The sequence below is a fragment of the Oncorhynchus nerka genome, linkage group LG6 (assembly GCF_034236695.1).
Source record: "Oncorhynchus nerka isolate Pitt River linkage group LG6, Oner_Uvic_2.0, whole genome shotgun sequence".
NCBI lineage: Eukaryota > Metazoa > Chordata > Actinopteri > Salmoniformes > Salmonidae > Oncorhynchus > Oncorhynchus nerka.
In genome coordinates, this window is record NC_088401.1 from 21,846,022 (window position 1) to 21,860,050 (window position 14,029).

A 14,029-nucleotide genomic window follows, 5' to 3' on the forward strand; every position below is an offset into this window, starting at 1 on the left:
CCATTGGCTTACTCTGCCCTCCATTTTGACGACTCCATCCTCTCTCCTTCCCTCTCTTCCCCTCAAGAGGCGGCCTCCTCTCCTTGTATCTGGGCCAGCGTCATGGAGACGGATATAAATACTGTTCTCTCCTCTCTAGCCGGCTCTGAGAACAGACAGGCAGACGAGTTATAATGAGCCATGGTCATGGGCTAACATTCACTAGTGCTAATTTGAGATGGCAGAAATTGACTCAATAGTATATTCTTACCATATTTGGTCTATATGTTTTTCAACAATTGAATCAAGGATACATTGAACAATATCGCTATGTGCCCACCTATGGTTATTGCGCAATTGTCCTGGCTTCATCACTAGGATGTGAGTGTAGAGCCTGATGTCTCCCTGCAGCCTCGCATACATAAATCAAGTCCACTCAACTGAGAGTGAGAGAGAAACGTGTGTATGTGTGTGTATGACACGCACAGATGGGCTTTACTAAGAATCTAGCCCTCTGTTCCACTCCACTGTTCTCTCACCCCTAGGCTGTACTGACCTCAATGAGGTGTATGTGGAGAGGATGTCCCAGAAATAGGCCCATCTATTTCACTCTCCCTCTCCTCTCACTGTCCCCTCCCCATCCTCTCTACAACCTGTCCTCTTTCTCACTATCCCCTCCCCATCTTCTCCCCTCCCTCCCCATCTTCTCCCCTCCCTCCCCATCTTCTCCCCTCCTCCCCTATCTTCTCCCCTCCCTCCCTATCTTCTCCCCTATCTCACACATTACCCTTCTGTTCCACCTGTACCAGTGAGTGTATGTGCTTGGACAAATCCAACACCTGTGCAATGTGAATAATTACTGCAATAAACAAGACCACTCCTTTTTCTCCCTCTCGCTCTCTCTTCAGGAATGTTAACCATCACAGACTTCATCAACATCCTCCACAGATACTACAAGTCTCCCATGGTACGTGACCCCTTATCAGACAGATACCAAGGACTTTTGGGTCATGCTCATTAGGGCAATGGAAATAATGTACAAATATTTTGCTACAGAAAACAAAAATGAGTGTTTTCTCATTGAGCATGTCCAGCTAGTTACTCCCTGTTTCAGTCCATACTACTGAACATGACTGTGGTTTGAAATGGTTTGACTGTATGGCTTCGGCTTCCTATTGTCACCACAGCCAGCGACATTAACTGACTGGACAGCAGTGCTGTGTTGGGAGGCTGGGAGCTTAAACAACACCTCCATCTCAGGCACTGTGTCATGGAGCTTTACAGGCAGAGTGGAGAGAGACATCATCATTAATCATCTGGTCATGAGAAGATTGTGATTCTGCAGATTCTCTCTGTTCTGACCCAGGGCTTTCACACATGTTTTACCCTGTGTGTACACCCACACACACACACACACACACACTCTCACTTGCTCTTAACTGTCTCTCACACCAGCTCACCCACAGGGATTGTAGTCAAGTATAACACACACACACACCCACTGAACACCCTCACACTCACCACAGCAGATGTGGCAGCCAGCTGACTACAGTAGGCTGTAGTGTAAATAGCCTGCATTGCTCAGCTGTGTCGTGTAATGAGAACCACTTCCATGTAGCTGTTTTCCAGGAGTCCTCCCTAGTACAGCTAAAGCTTAATAACGGCAGAGTGCAGTATTATCATGTTTTTTTCAAGAGAGGCCTGGTCAAAATAGCAGCAAAACTGTTATGAACAATGACCAATGATTTTTCAGCTGGAAAATACATTTGACATGTTAAGTAAAAAATAAAATGTGTCATTCATAATGTAATTTGACTCAATGGAAGTGTTGTCAGTGGTGAGAGATGGGAGTTTCTGTGTTCGTGTTACCTGAGTGGTCACTCCTGCATATTACACATATTATAGAAAGCCCAGCTAGTGAGGCTAGGTCCAGTTTGGGATTTTCCCCGTCCCAATATTTATTGGTATTTGTTAGGCCAGGTGACGGCGACAGTGTGTGGGCATCCTAATGGCCATCCTTAGTTAATCCATAGTCAAGAGAACAACCAATGCAGTGAAGCGTTTGTCAGTCCTTCCATATCATATTCATGAGGAAATAGTCAGTGCCTCTGTTATTGCCTAAGACGGAGATCACTGAGAGTGTTGCCAAATTCTGGTAGCTTTCCAAAAATTCCCAGGTTTTAGCCTGAATTTTCCAACCTTACTCCAAGATGAGTCAAAGTTCCTCTAGTCTGGACTGACTGACGAGTGGGCTGCCCAATGGCCTTTCATTTGTTTGTGGACTTTTTGAGTGAGTTTGTGGTCAAGCTGACACACACACACAGAGAGAGTCCTGGATCAGTAATTGTGTTATTGTGAATGTGATGTAGCTGTTGTTTTACAGAAGAACAGAAAAGGCCTCAGGGCTTTGACTATTGTATTATAACCCTCTACTCCGTCTGCCTAAGGGTACTTCAAGAGATGATAGAGCTCAATGGGCATTTTGTCTATCCTCCATCCACCTCGCTAGTCTGTCACACCACCATTCTAAAGAATGATCGACACGCATTACCAAGCAAATCCCCCGTTGTTCATATTCTCCTAATGGGCTCAATGTAGCTGTGGGTACCATAGAAATGGCCTTTGTTTTTGTAATGAAGTCATTGAGGACCTACTGCTCCCTCATCTCCCCCCTTCCTTTCTTTGCTGTTGTTATTCATTAGCAGCGGTTCTCATAACTGTGTTGTTTTACGTCGGAGAGGGTTGAGGTGGACCTGATTGAGACCCTCTAGGGAACCTTCCATATCAGACTTATGCATATTGATGAGGAAATAGTCCCTGTCATTAGCTGAGACTGAGAGAGAACTTGATAGTGGTGCCAAATTCTGCTACTTTCCCACCTGTTTCATTTTTCATGATGCCAGTGCTTACATGTGCTTCTGACAATTGCTGTGATTTATATATTTTTATATTTATTAAGTTTCTAATTCTAACAAATGCTTATAAAAACAAAACCATTATAAATGTAATGCTGTGTGCTATGTTCGAGTCATGGAAAGCATGTTAAATATCACTAATTGTTGAATGTTCTGTTCTTATAGGTACAAATCTACGAGCTGGAGGAACATCAGATTGAAACATGGAGAGGTATGGCAACTTTCCAGCAGATTTCCAGTTTCAAAACAACCCTTTTTATCAGTTGGTCAACAGATTATAAAGAAATTGATTTGATAGTTTGTTGGTGCTTTTTGTTATTTTTCTGTCCTGTAGAGCTCTACCTACAAGAAACCTTTAAGCCATTAGTGAACATATCACCTGATGCGAGGTGAGCCTGTTCCACATTTCTTATACATGTCACCTGCATTTCATATTTGTCTTTATTTTATATAGGAAGTTCAAATAAAACACAACATGTATGATGGGGAAATGAACCTGCAGATCCATGAACAGGAGAGTAATGATCCGTTCATGATGAACTTTACTTGGCTCATCATTACACTGAGGGACTCCATTATACTAACGGTCCATATTCAACTCAAAGTTGATTGAGAAATCTGATTTGTCTACTCGTTTCTTTCTACATCATAGTCATAAACATAATTTGAAGTGTATTTCTATGGTCATAAACACTGCAAATTAGCCTGGCTTCCTCACTCAGTTAGAATTTATAGAGTAATTTATTGTCAATAAGCTCTCCCAGGTGGCGTTTCATGTATGCCGTACGTTCCCTAGATTTCTGGGGAAAGTTCTGGTACTTTCCCCTCATATTTTTGTCCTCTTTTCCCTGCTCTGCGACAGCCTTTCCCATTATTTATTTTCTTCACACTGAATAATTCAAGGTCCATCCCGTGAAAAGCCATATGAGCCAGACTCTAAAAAAATAACCTCTGCTTAAAATACCACCTAGGGCACTCGACTACGGCATCATCCCAGGTTAACATGCCTCTGGTTTGGTTTCTGCCTCCTTTTGGGAGAACATCAGTATCATTGAATTGCTTAATGACTGATTCCGTTGTCTTCGTGGTTTTGCTTTCTGATAGACTATTTGGTTTGAGTCTGAAGGAGAAAGACTGGGATAGAGAGCAGATCTGTTTACCTTCCTAGTTAGCCCCTTGTTTCTGATGACTTCCCGTGTGGTTCATGGTTTAACATGCATGGATACTTTGTGTTTGCACGTCATCTGGTCAATTTGCTTGAGCTTTTCGCTGAATAAGGTCCACTTAGTGTTTTATGGCGCCTCCGTTAGATACTGTAGCATTTCTCTCCAAGCAGAATGTTCTGAAACAGGTTTTACGAAAGCCTCCTAGCCAATGCAGTACTTAAAAAGGTAGCCTGGACTGTGAACCTGTTTTTCTGGAGACTCGACCACGACGTGCTGTTTTAAAGATGGAGACGATTGATGGAGAGCGAGAGAGAGTCAATGTATCAACACCCTCGGTCTCGAGTGCTTTATTGGCAAAGACAGGTTGTCTGTGTTATTTTAACCCAATCTTCTATTGATCTCTCTCTCCCAGCATATTCGACGCGGTGTACTCGCTCATCAAGAACAAGATCCACCGGCTGCCCGTCATCGACCCAGTCAGCGGCAACGCGCTTTATATCCTCACACACAAGAGGATCCTCAAGTTCCTCCAGCTCTTCGTAAGTCAAACTGGATGTGTGAAGCATGGGCTCTCTTATAGGAATAACACACGGTGGGTGGCAATTTAAGAGTATGCTGCCCCTTGCAGGATCGCTGTAGAATTGAAGGTAACATACACTCCGAAAGATGGGATGAGGGAAGGAAATTAAGGAGGACACTTACAAAGGTAGGATGATGAAAGGATGGAGTCTAGAGAGGCTGGTTTTATCTGATTCAGTAGAGGATTAGTTTAATCCAGGGGAGTCGAACTCATTCCGTGGAGGGCCTAGTGTCTGCTGGTTTTTCCTTTCAATTAAGACCTAGACGACCAGGTGAGGGGAGTTCCTTACTAATTACTGACCTTAATTCATCAGTCAGGTTCAAGGGAGGAAGGAAAACCCACAGACACTAGGCCCTCCGTGGAATGAGTTTGACACGTGGTTTACTCGATCTGACTGACTTGCCTATTTAAATAAAGGTTCAATAAAACTAAAACATCTGATTTTGCCTGGATGACCTCAAGTCTAACGATGTGTTGTGACTATATAACGCAGTTACCAGTTTCAAATCCACTAATTCAGGAAATGATTTTATATTCATTCAATCCGTTTGAGAGTTAATTAATTAAATTAATAAATTAATGAATTGGTTGCGTTAAGGTAGAACTGTAGCCGGCTGCTGGCTAGAGAAGCAGTCTTGTCTAGGCGAAGGTGTCTGACCTGTAGAAGGGAGTGTGAAATGTATCTCTGCATAATAAAGTAGACCACAGGAAAGACGTTAGGAAATATGATCCTACTTGACAGAAGGACATCCGTCTGTCGCGGGTTAGGAGAAAGGGGATACCTAGGCAGTTGCACAACTGAATGCCTTCAACTGAAATGTGTGTGCCGTGTTTGGGGGTTAATTGCCTTGCTCAAGGGCAGAATGGCAGATTTTTTTCCCTACCTTGCCGGCTCGGGGATTCGAACCAGTGACCTTTTGGTTACTGACCTAACGCTCTTAATTGCTAGGCTACCTGCCGCACTAAGGAACTGATAGACCAGGTGATTGTACACACACAGATATAGACGGACAGAATACAAGACCGACAGACAGACATAGAGAATGAGACAGATGGACTGAAAAATAGACCGGCAGACATTCATGGTAATATGAGCAGGGCATGCAAGAAGGTCAGACAGACATGGACAATATCAAAAATGGGACCGGTAGACTGATGGAAAGACTGCTGACACTACATTAGACAGTCAAATGGAGGTGAAACCAGTTTAGTCCTAAAGTGCTTTGTCCCATCTCTCCTATCTCATGTTTATTAGGTCACGCAACAAAAAACCTTTTACAACATTTCGAAAAGTGTTTCTCATTGGTAGTTCTGCCTGGTTTCAGTCAATGTTAATAAGAATTTCCAAACGTTTTCTCCCTTATGAATATGTGGCAGGTGTGCGAGATGCCCAAGCCTGCCTTTATGAAGCAGACTTTGGAGGAACTAACCATCGGGACCTACCACAACATCGCCTTCATCCACCCCAACACACCAATCATCAAGGCCCTCAACATCTTTGTGGACCGGAGGGTGTCCGCACTGCCAGTGGTGGACGAGTCAGGTGTGTGTGTGCTTCAGGCTGAGCAGACGTGTGGTGGTGTATTTTGTATTTATTAGAGATCCCCTGCCAAGACAGCAGCTACTCTTCCTGGGGTCCAAACACATTAAGGCACTTTGATTACACATAAAACAGTACATCATATAACATTATTACACCACTACATATCGACAATACAACATGTATTATACCACCATACAACAATATTACAATGTGCGTTTGTGTGGAGTGTGTGTGTGTGTCTCTTCACAGTCCGCGTTGCACCATAAGGTTTAGTTTTGATCAGATTTTACTGCTTGCATGAGTTAGTTGATGTGGAATAGGAGTTCCATGTAGTCATGGCTCTATGTAGTACTGTGTTTCCTGGAGTGTGTTCTGGACCTGGGGACTGAAGAGACCCCTGGTGGAATGTCTTGTGGGCATGGGTCTCTTAGCTGTGTGCTAGTCGTTTGAACAGACTGCTCGGTGCTTTCAACATGTCAATACCTCTCAAAGACATATAGTGATGCATTCAATCTCTCCTCTAATTTGAACCAGGAGAGATTGAAATGAGTGCCACTGATGTTAGCTCTCCATGTACATTTAAGGGTTGGCCGTGCTGCTCTGTTCAGTGCAAAGTGTAATTGACCTATGTCCCTCTTTGTGGCACTTGACCACATGACTGGGCAGTAGTCCAGGTGTGACAAAACTAGGGCCTGTAGGACGTGTTTTGTTGATGGCAATATCAAGAAAGCAGATCAAATCAAATGTATTTATATAGCCCTTCGTACATCAGCTGATATCTCAAAGTGCTGTACAGAAACCCAGCTTAAAACCCCAAACAGCAAGCAATGCAGGTGTAGAAGCACGGTGGCTAGGAAAAACTCCCTAGAAAGGCCATAACCAAGGAAGAAACCTAGAGAGGAACCAGGCTATGTGGGGTGGCCAGTCCTCTTCTGGCTGTGCCAGGTGGAGATTATAACAGAACATGGCCAAGATGTTCAAATGTTCATAAATGACCAGCATGGTCGAATAATAATAAGGCAGAACAGTTGAAACTGGAGCAGCAGCACGGCCAGGTGGACTGGGGACAGCAAGGAGTCATCATGTCAGGTGGTCCTGGGGCATGGTCCTAGGGCTCAGGTCCTCCGAGAGAGAGAAAGAAAGAGAAGGAGAGAATTAGAGAACGCACACTTAAATTCACACAGGACACCGAATAGGACAGGAGAAGTACTCCAGAAATAACAAACTGACCCTAGCCCCCCGACACATAAACTACTGCAGCATAAATACTGGAGGCTGAGACAGGAGGGGTCAGGAGACATTGTGGCCCCATCCGAGGACACCCCCGGACAGGGCCAAACAGGAAGGATATAACCCCACCCACTTTGCCAAAGCACAGCCCCCACACCACTAGAGGGATATCTTCAACCACCAACTTACCATCCTGAGACGAGGCTGAGTATAGCCCACAAAGATCTCCGCCATGGCACAACCCAAGGGGGGGCGCCAACCCAGACAGGATGACCACATCAGAGCAGTGCTTTATTATGGACAGACTTCTCCCCATTTTAGCTACTGTTGCATCAATATGTTTTGACCATTACAGTTTACATCCAGGGTTACTCCAAGCAGTTTAGTCTCCTCCACTTGCTCAAATTTCACATTATTCATTACAACATTTTGTTGAGGTTTAGGGAATGGTTTTTCCCAAATACAGTGCTTTTTAGTTTTTGAAATATTTATACTAGTTTATTACTAGTCACCCATTCTGAAACGGACTGTAGCTCGGGGATTTTACTTGCTGGGGTATTGAGTATGCTGTTGAGTCATGATGTTGAGTCATCAGCATACATAGACACAAAGGCTTTACTCAGTGCCAGGTCATTAGTAAAGATTGAAAAAAGGGGCCTAGACAACTGCCATCGGGAATGCCAGACTCTACCTGGATTATGTTGGAGAGGCCTCCGCTAAGGAACACCCTCTGTGTTCTGTTAGACAGGTAACTCTCCATCCACGATGTAGCAGGGGATAAAAAGCAATAATACAAGTTTTTCGTTAATGATGATGATCGATAATGTCATAAGCCCGCATTGAAGTATAACGAAAGTTTCCACAAGCTGACTTGACTATTATCAATTTCTTTCAGCCAATCAGTCATTTGTGTAAGTGCCGGTTGTATGGTTTTAGCCGGATTGTGAATCTCTTTGGTTTTTCCACTTTTCAGGAAAAGTAGTGGATATCTATTCCAAGTTTGATGTCATTGTAAGTAACCCTTTTCTTTCTTAAATATATTTTTTAAATGTATCCCTTTCCTAAACATTTAATCAAATACTTAATCAAAAACATGTTTAAAAAGTTGACTAATTCAATGTTGATGAATATTTCTTATCATAAGTGAATGTTCAGAGATGGACTGAGTAGTTCTTTGTCTTTACTATGTGTAGAACCTTGCTGCTGAGAAGACCTACAACAACCTGGACATCACGGTGACCCAGGCTCTGAGGCATCGCTCACAGTACTTTGAGGGCGTCATGAAGTGCAACCGGCTCGAGACACTGGAGACCATCGTGGACAGGATAGTCAAAGCAGAGGTGACTGTCTCACACACACACACACACACCAGACCTTCAAAACCCTCTCCTGTCACAGTCTCAGATATAATATAGCACCGTCTCCTGTCAGTCTCAGATATAATATAGCACCGTCTCCTGTCAGTCTCAGATATAATATAGCACCGTCTCCTGTCACAGTCTCAGATATAATACAGCACCCTCTCCCGTCAGTCTCAGATATAATATAGCACCGTCTCCTGTCAGTCTCCGATATAATATAGCACCCTCTCCTGTCACAGATATAATATAACACCCTCTCCTGTCACAGTCTCAGATATAATATAGCACCCTCTCCTGTCAGTCTCAGATATAATATAGCACCCTCTCCTGTCAGTCTCAGATATAATATAGCACCCTCTCCCGTCAGTCTCAGATATAATATAGCACTGTCTCCTGTCAGTCTCAGATATAATATAGCACCATCTCCTGTCACAGTCTCAGATATAATATAGCACCCTCTCCCGTCAGTCTCAGATATAATATACCACCCTCTCCGGTCACAGTCTCTGATATAATATAGCACCGTCTCCTGTCAGTCTCAGATATAATATAGCACCGTCTCCTGTCAGTCTCAGATATAATATAGCACCGTCTCCTGTCAGTCTCAGATATAATATAGCACCCTCTCCTGTCACAGTCTCAGATATAATACAGCACCCTCTCCTGTCACAGTCTCAGATATAATATAGCACCGTCTCCTGTCAGTCTCAGATATAATATAGCACCGTCTCCTGTCAGTCTCAGATATAATATAGCACCGTCTCCTGTCAGTCTCAGATATAATATAGCACCCTCTCCTGTCACAGTCTCAGATATAATACAGCACCCTCTCCTGTCAGTCTCAGATATAATATAGCACCCTCTCCCGTCAGTCTCAGATATAATATAGCACCGTCTTCTGTCAGTCTCAGATCTAATACACCACCCTCTCCTGTCAGTCTCAGATATAATATAGCACCGTCTCCTGTCAGTCTCAGATAAAATACACCACCCTCTCCTGTCAGTCTCAGATATAATACAGCACCGTCTCCTGTCACAGTCTCAGATATAATATAGCACCGTCTCCTGTCAGTCACAGATATAATATAGCACCGTCTCCTTTCAGTCACAGATATAATATAGCACCCTCTCCTGTCACAGTCTCAGATATAATATAGCACCCTCTCCTGTCACAGTCTGATATAATATAGCACCCTCTCCTGTCACAGTCACAGATATAATATAGCACCCTCTCCTGTCAGTCTCAGATATAATACAGCACCCTCTCCTGTCACAGTCACAGATATAATATAGCACCCTCTCCTGTCAGTCTCAGATATAATATAGCACCGTCTCCTGTCACAGTCTCAGATATAATATAGCACTGTCACAGTCTCAGATATAATACAGCACCCTCTCTGGTCACAGTCTCCGATATAATATAGCACTGTCTCCTGTCAGTCTCCGATATAATATAGCACCGTCTCCTGTCACAGTCTCAGATATAATATAGCACCGTCTCCTGTCAGTCTCAGATATAATATAGCACCGTCTCCTGTCACAGTCTCAGATATAATATAGCACTGTCTCCTGTCAGTCTCAGAAATAATATAGCACTGTCACAGTCGCAGATATAATATAGCACTGTCTCCTGTCAGTCTCAGATATAATATAGCACCGTCTCCTGTCAGTCTCAGATATAATATAGCACCCTCTCCTGTCACAGTCTCAGATATAATATAGCACCCTCTCCTGTCACAGTCTCAGATATAATACAGCACCCTCTCCTGTCACAGTCACAGATATAATATAGCACCCTCTCCTGTCAGTCTCCCATATAATATAGCACCCTCTCCTGTCAGTCTCAGATATAATATAGCACCGTCTCCTGTCAGTCTCAGATATAATATAGCACCGTCTCCTGTCAGTCACATATATAATATAGCACCCTCTCCGGTCACAGTCTCAGATATAATACAGCACCCTCTCCTGTCACAGTCTCAGATATAATATAGCACCCTCTCCTGTCAGTCTCAGATATAATACAGCACCGTCTCCTGTCAGTCTCAGATATAATACAGCATCTTCTCCTGTCAGTCTCAGATATAATACAGCATCTTCTCCTGTCAGTCTCAGATATAATACAGCATCTTCTCCTGTCAGTCTCAGATATAATACAGCACCCTCTCCTGTCAGTCTCAGATATAATACAGCACCGTCTCCTGTCAGTCTCAGATATAATACACCACCCTCTCCTGTCAGTCTCAGATATAATATAGCACCGTCTCCTGTCAGTCTCAGATAAAATACACCACCCTCTCCTGTCAGTCTCAGATATAATACAGCACCGTCTCCTGTCACAGTCTCAGATATAATATAGCACCGTCTCCTGTCAGTCACAGATATAATATAGCACCGTCTCCTTTCAGTCACAGATATAATATAGCACCCTCTCCTGTCACAGTCTCAGATATAATATAGCACCCTCTCCTGTCACAGTCTGATATAATATAGCACCCTCTCCTGTCACAGTCACAGATATAATATAGCACCCTCTCCTGTCAGTCTCAGATATAATACAGCACCCTCTCCTGTCACAGTCACAGATATAATATAGCACCCTCTCCTGTCAGTCTCAGATATAATATAGCACCGTCTCCTGTCACAGTCTCAGATATAATATAGCACTGTCACAGTCTCAGATATAATACAGCACCCTCTCTGGTCACAGTCTCCGATATAATATAGCACTGTCTCCTGTCAGTCTCCGATATAATATAGCACCGTCTCCTGTCACAGTCGCAGATATAATATAGCACTGTCTCCTGTCAGTCTCAGATATAATATAGCACCGTCTCCTGTCAGTCTCAGATATAATATAGCACCCTCTCCTGTCACAGTCTCAGATATAATATAGCACCCTCTCCTGTCACAGTCTCAGATATAATACAGCACCCTCTCCTGTCACAGTCACAGATATAATATAGCACCCTCTCCTGTCAGTCTCCCATATAATATAGCACCCTCTCCTGTCAGTCTCAGATATAATATAGCACCGTCTCCTGTCAGTCTCAGATATAATATAGCACCGTCTCCTGTCAGTCTCAGATATAATATAGCACCGTCTCCTGTCAGTCACATATATAATATAGCACCCTCTCCGGTCACAGTCTCAGATATAATACAGCACCCTCTCCTGTCACAGTCTCAGATATAATATAGCACCCTCTCCTGTCAGTCTCAGATATAATACAGCACCGTCTCCTGTCAGTCTCAGATATAATACAGCATCTTCTCCTGTCAGTCTCAGATATAATACAGCATCTTCTCCTGTCAGTCTCAGATATAATACAGCATCTTCTCCTGTCAGTCTCAGATATAATACAGCACCCTCTCCTGTCAGTCTCAGATATAATACAGCACCGTCTCCTGTCACAGTCTCAGATATAATACAGCATCTTCTCCTGTCAGTCTCAGATATAATACAGCATCTTCTCCTGTCAGTCTCAGATATAATACAGCACCCTCTCCTGTCACAGTCTCAGATATAATATAGCACTGTCACAGTCTCAGATATAATATAGCACCGTCTCCTGTCACAGTCTCAGATATAATGTAGCACTGTCACAGTCTCAGATATAATATAGCACTGTCACAGTCTCAGATATAATATAGCACCGTCTCCTGTCACAGTCTCAGATATAATATAGCACCCTCTCCCATCAGTCTCAGATATAATATAGCACCCTCTCCCATCAGTCTCAGATATAATACAGCACCCTCTCCTTGCACAGTCTCAGATATAATATAGCACCGTCTCCTGTCAGTCACAGATATAATATAGCACCCTCTCCTGTCAGTCTCAGATATAATATAGCACCGTCTCCTGTCAGTCTCAGATATAATATAGCACCGTCTCTTGTCAGTCACATATATAATATAGCACCCTCTCCGGTCACAGTCTCAGATATAATACAGCACCCTCTCCTGTCACAGTCTCAGATATAATATAGCACCCTCTCCTGTCAGTCTCAGATATAATACAGCACCGTCTCCTGTCAGTCTCAGATATAATACAGCATCTTCTCCTGTCAGTCTAAGATATAATACAGCACCGTCTCCTGTCAGTCTCAGATATAATACAGCACCTTCTCCTGTCAGTCTCAGATATAATACAGCACCCTCTCCTGTCAGTCTCAGATATAATACAGCACCCTCTCCTGTCAGTCTCAGATATAATACAGCACCGTCTCCTGTCAGTCTCAGATATAATACAGCATCTTCTCCTGTCAGTCTCAGATATAATACAGCACCGTCTCCTGTCAGTCTCAGATATAATACAGCATCTTCTCCTGTCAGTCTCAGATATAATACAGCATCTTCTCCTGTCACAGTCTCAGATATAATACAGCACCCTCTCCTGTCAGTCTCAGATATAATATAGCACCGTCTCCTGTCAGTCTCAGATATAATACAGCATCTTCTCCGGTCACAGTCTCAGATATAATATAGCACCGTCTCCTGTCAGTCACATATATAATATAGCACCCTCTCCGGTCACAGTCTCAGATATAATACAGCACCCTCTCCTGTCACAGTCTCAGATATAATACAGCATCTTCTCCTGTCAGTCTCAGATATAATACAGCACCCTCTCCTGTCAGTCTCAGATATAATACAGCACCGTCTCCTGTCAGTCTCAGATATAATACAGCATCTTCTCCTGTCAGTCTCAGATATAATACAGCACCGTCTCCTGTCAGTCTCAGATATAATACAGCACCGTCTCCTGTCAGTCTCAGATATAATACAGCACCGTCTCCTGTCAGTCTCAGATATAATACAGCATCTTCTCCTGTCAGTCTCAGATATAATACAGCACCGTCTCCTGTCAGTCTCAGATATAATACAGCATCTTCTCCTGTCAGTCTCAGATATAATACAGCATCTTCTCCTGTCAGTCTCAGATATAATACAGCATCTTCTCCTGTCAGTCTCAGATATAATACAGCACCCTCTCCTGTCAGTCTCAGATATAATACAGCACCGTCTCCTGTCACAGTCTCAGATATAATACAGCATCTTCTCCTGTCAGTCTCAGATATAATACATCATCTTCTCCTGTCAGTCTCAGATATAATACAGCACCCTCTCCTGTCACAGTCTCAGATATAATACAGCACCCTCTCCTGTCACAGTCTCAGATATAATATAGCACCGTCTCCTGTCACAGTCTCAGATATAATACAGCACCCTCTCCTTGCACAGTCTCAGAT

General features: G+C 43.4%; 1 protein-coding gene across 5 annotated transcripts in view; it reads left to right on the forward strand.

The window, feature by feature from the left end:
- The window catches only part of LOC115130174 (5'-AMP-activated protein kinase subunit gamma-2-like), a 115,075-nt gene that overhangs the window by 86,562 nt on the left and 14,484 nt on the right, over positions 1 to 14,029 (forward strand). For all 5 annotated transcript variants that reach the window (XM_029661027.2, XM_029661028.2, XM_029661030.2 and 2 more), the window contains 7 exons: positions 888 to 946; positions 3,060 to 3,105; positions 3,229 to 3,283; positions 4,473 to 4,599; positions 6,018 to 6,183; positions 8,387 to 8,424; positions 8,607 to 8,753. In XM_029661027.2, the coding sequence (XP_029516887.2) occupies positions 888 to 946; positions 3,060 to 3,105; positions 3,229 to 3,283; positions 4,473 to 4,599; positions 6,018 to 6,183; positions 8,387 to 8,424; positions 8,607 to 8,753 (638 nt within the window). The remainder of the gene's footprint in view (positions 1 to 887; positions 947 to 3,059; positions 3,106 to 3,228; positions 3,284 to 4,472; positions 4,600 to 6,017; positions 6,184 to 8,386; positions 8,425 to 8,606; positions 8,754 to 14,029) is intronic.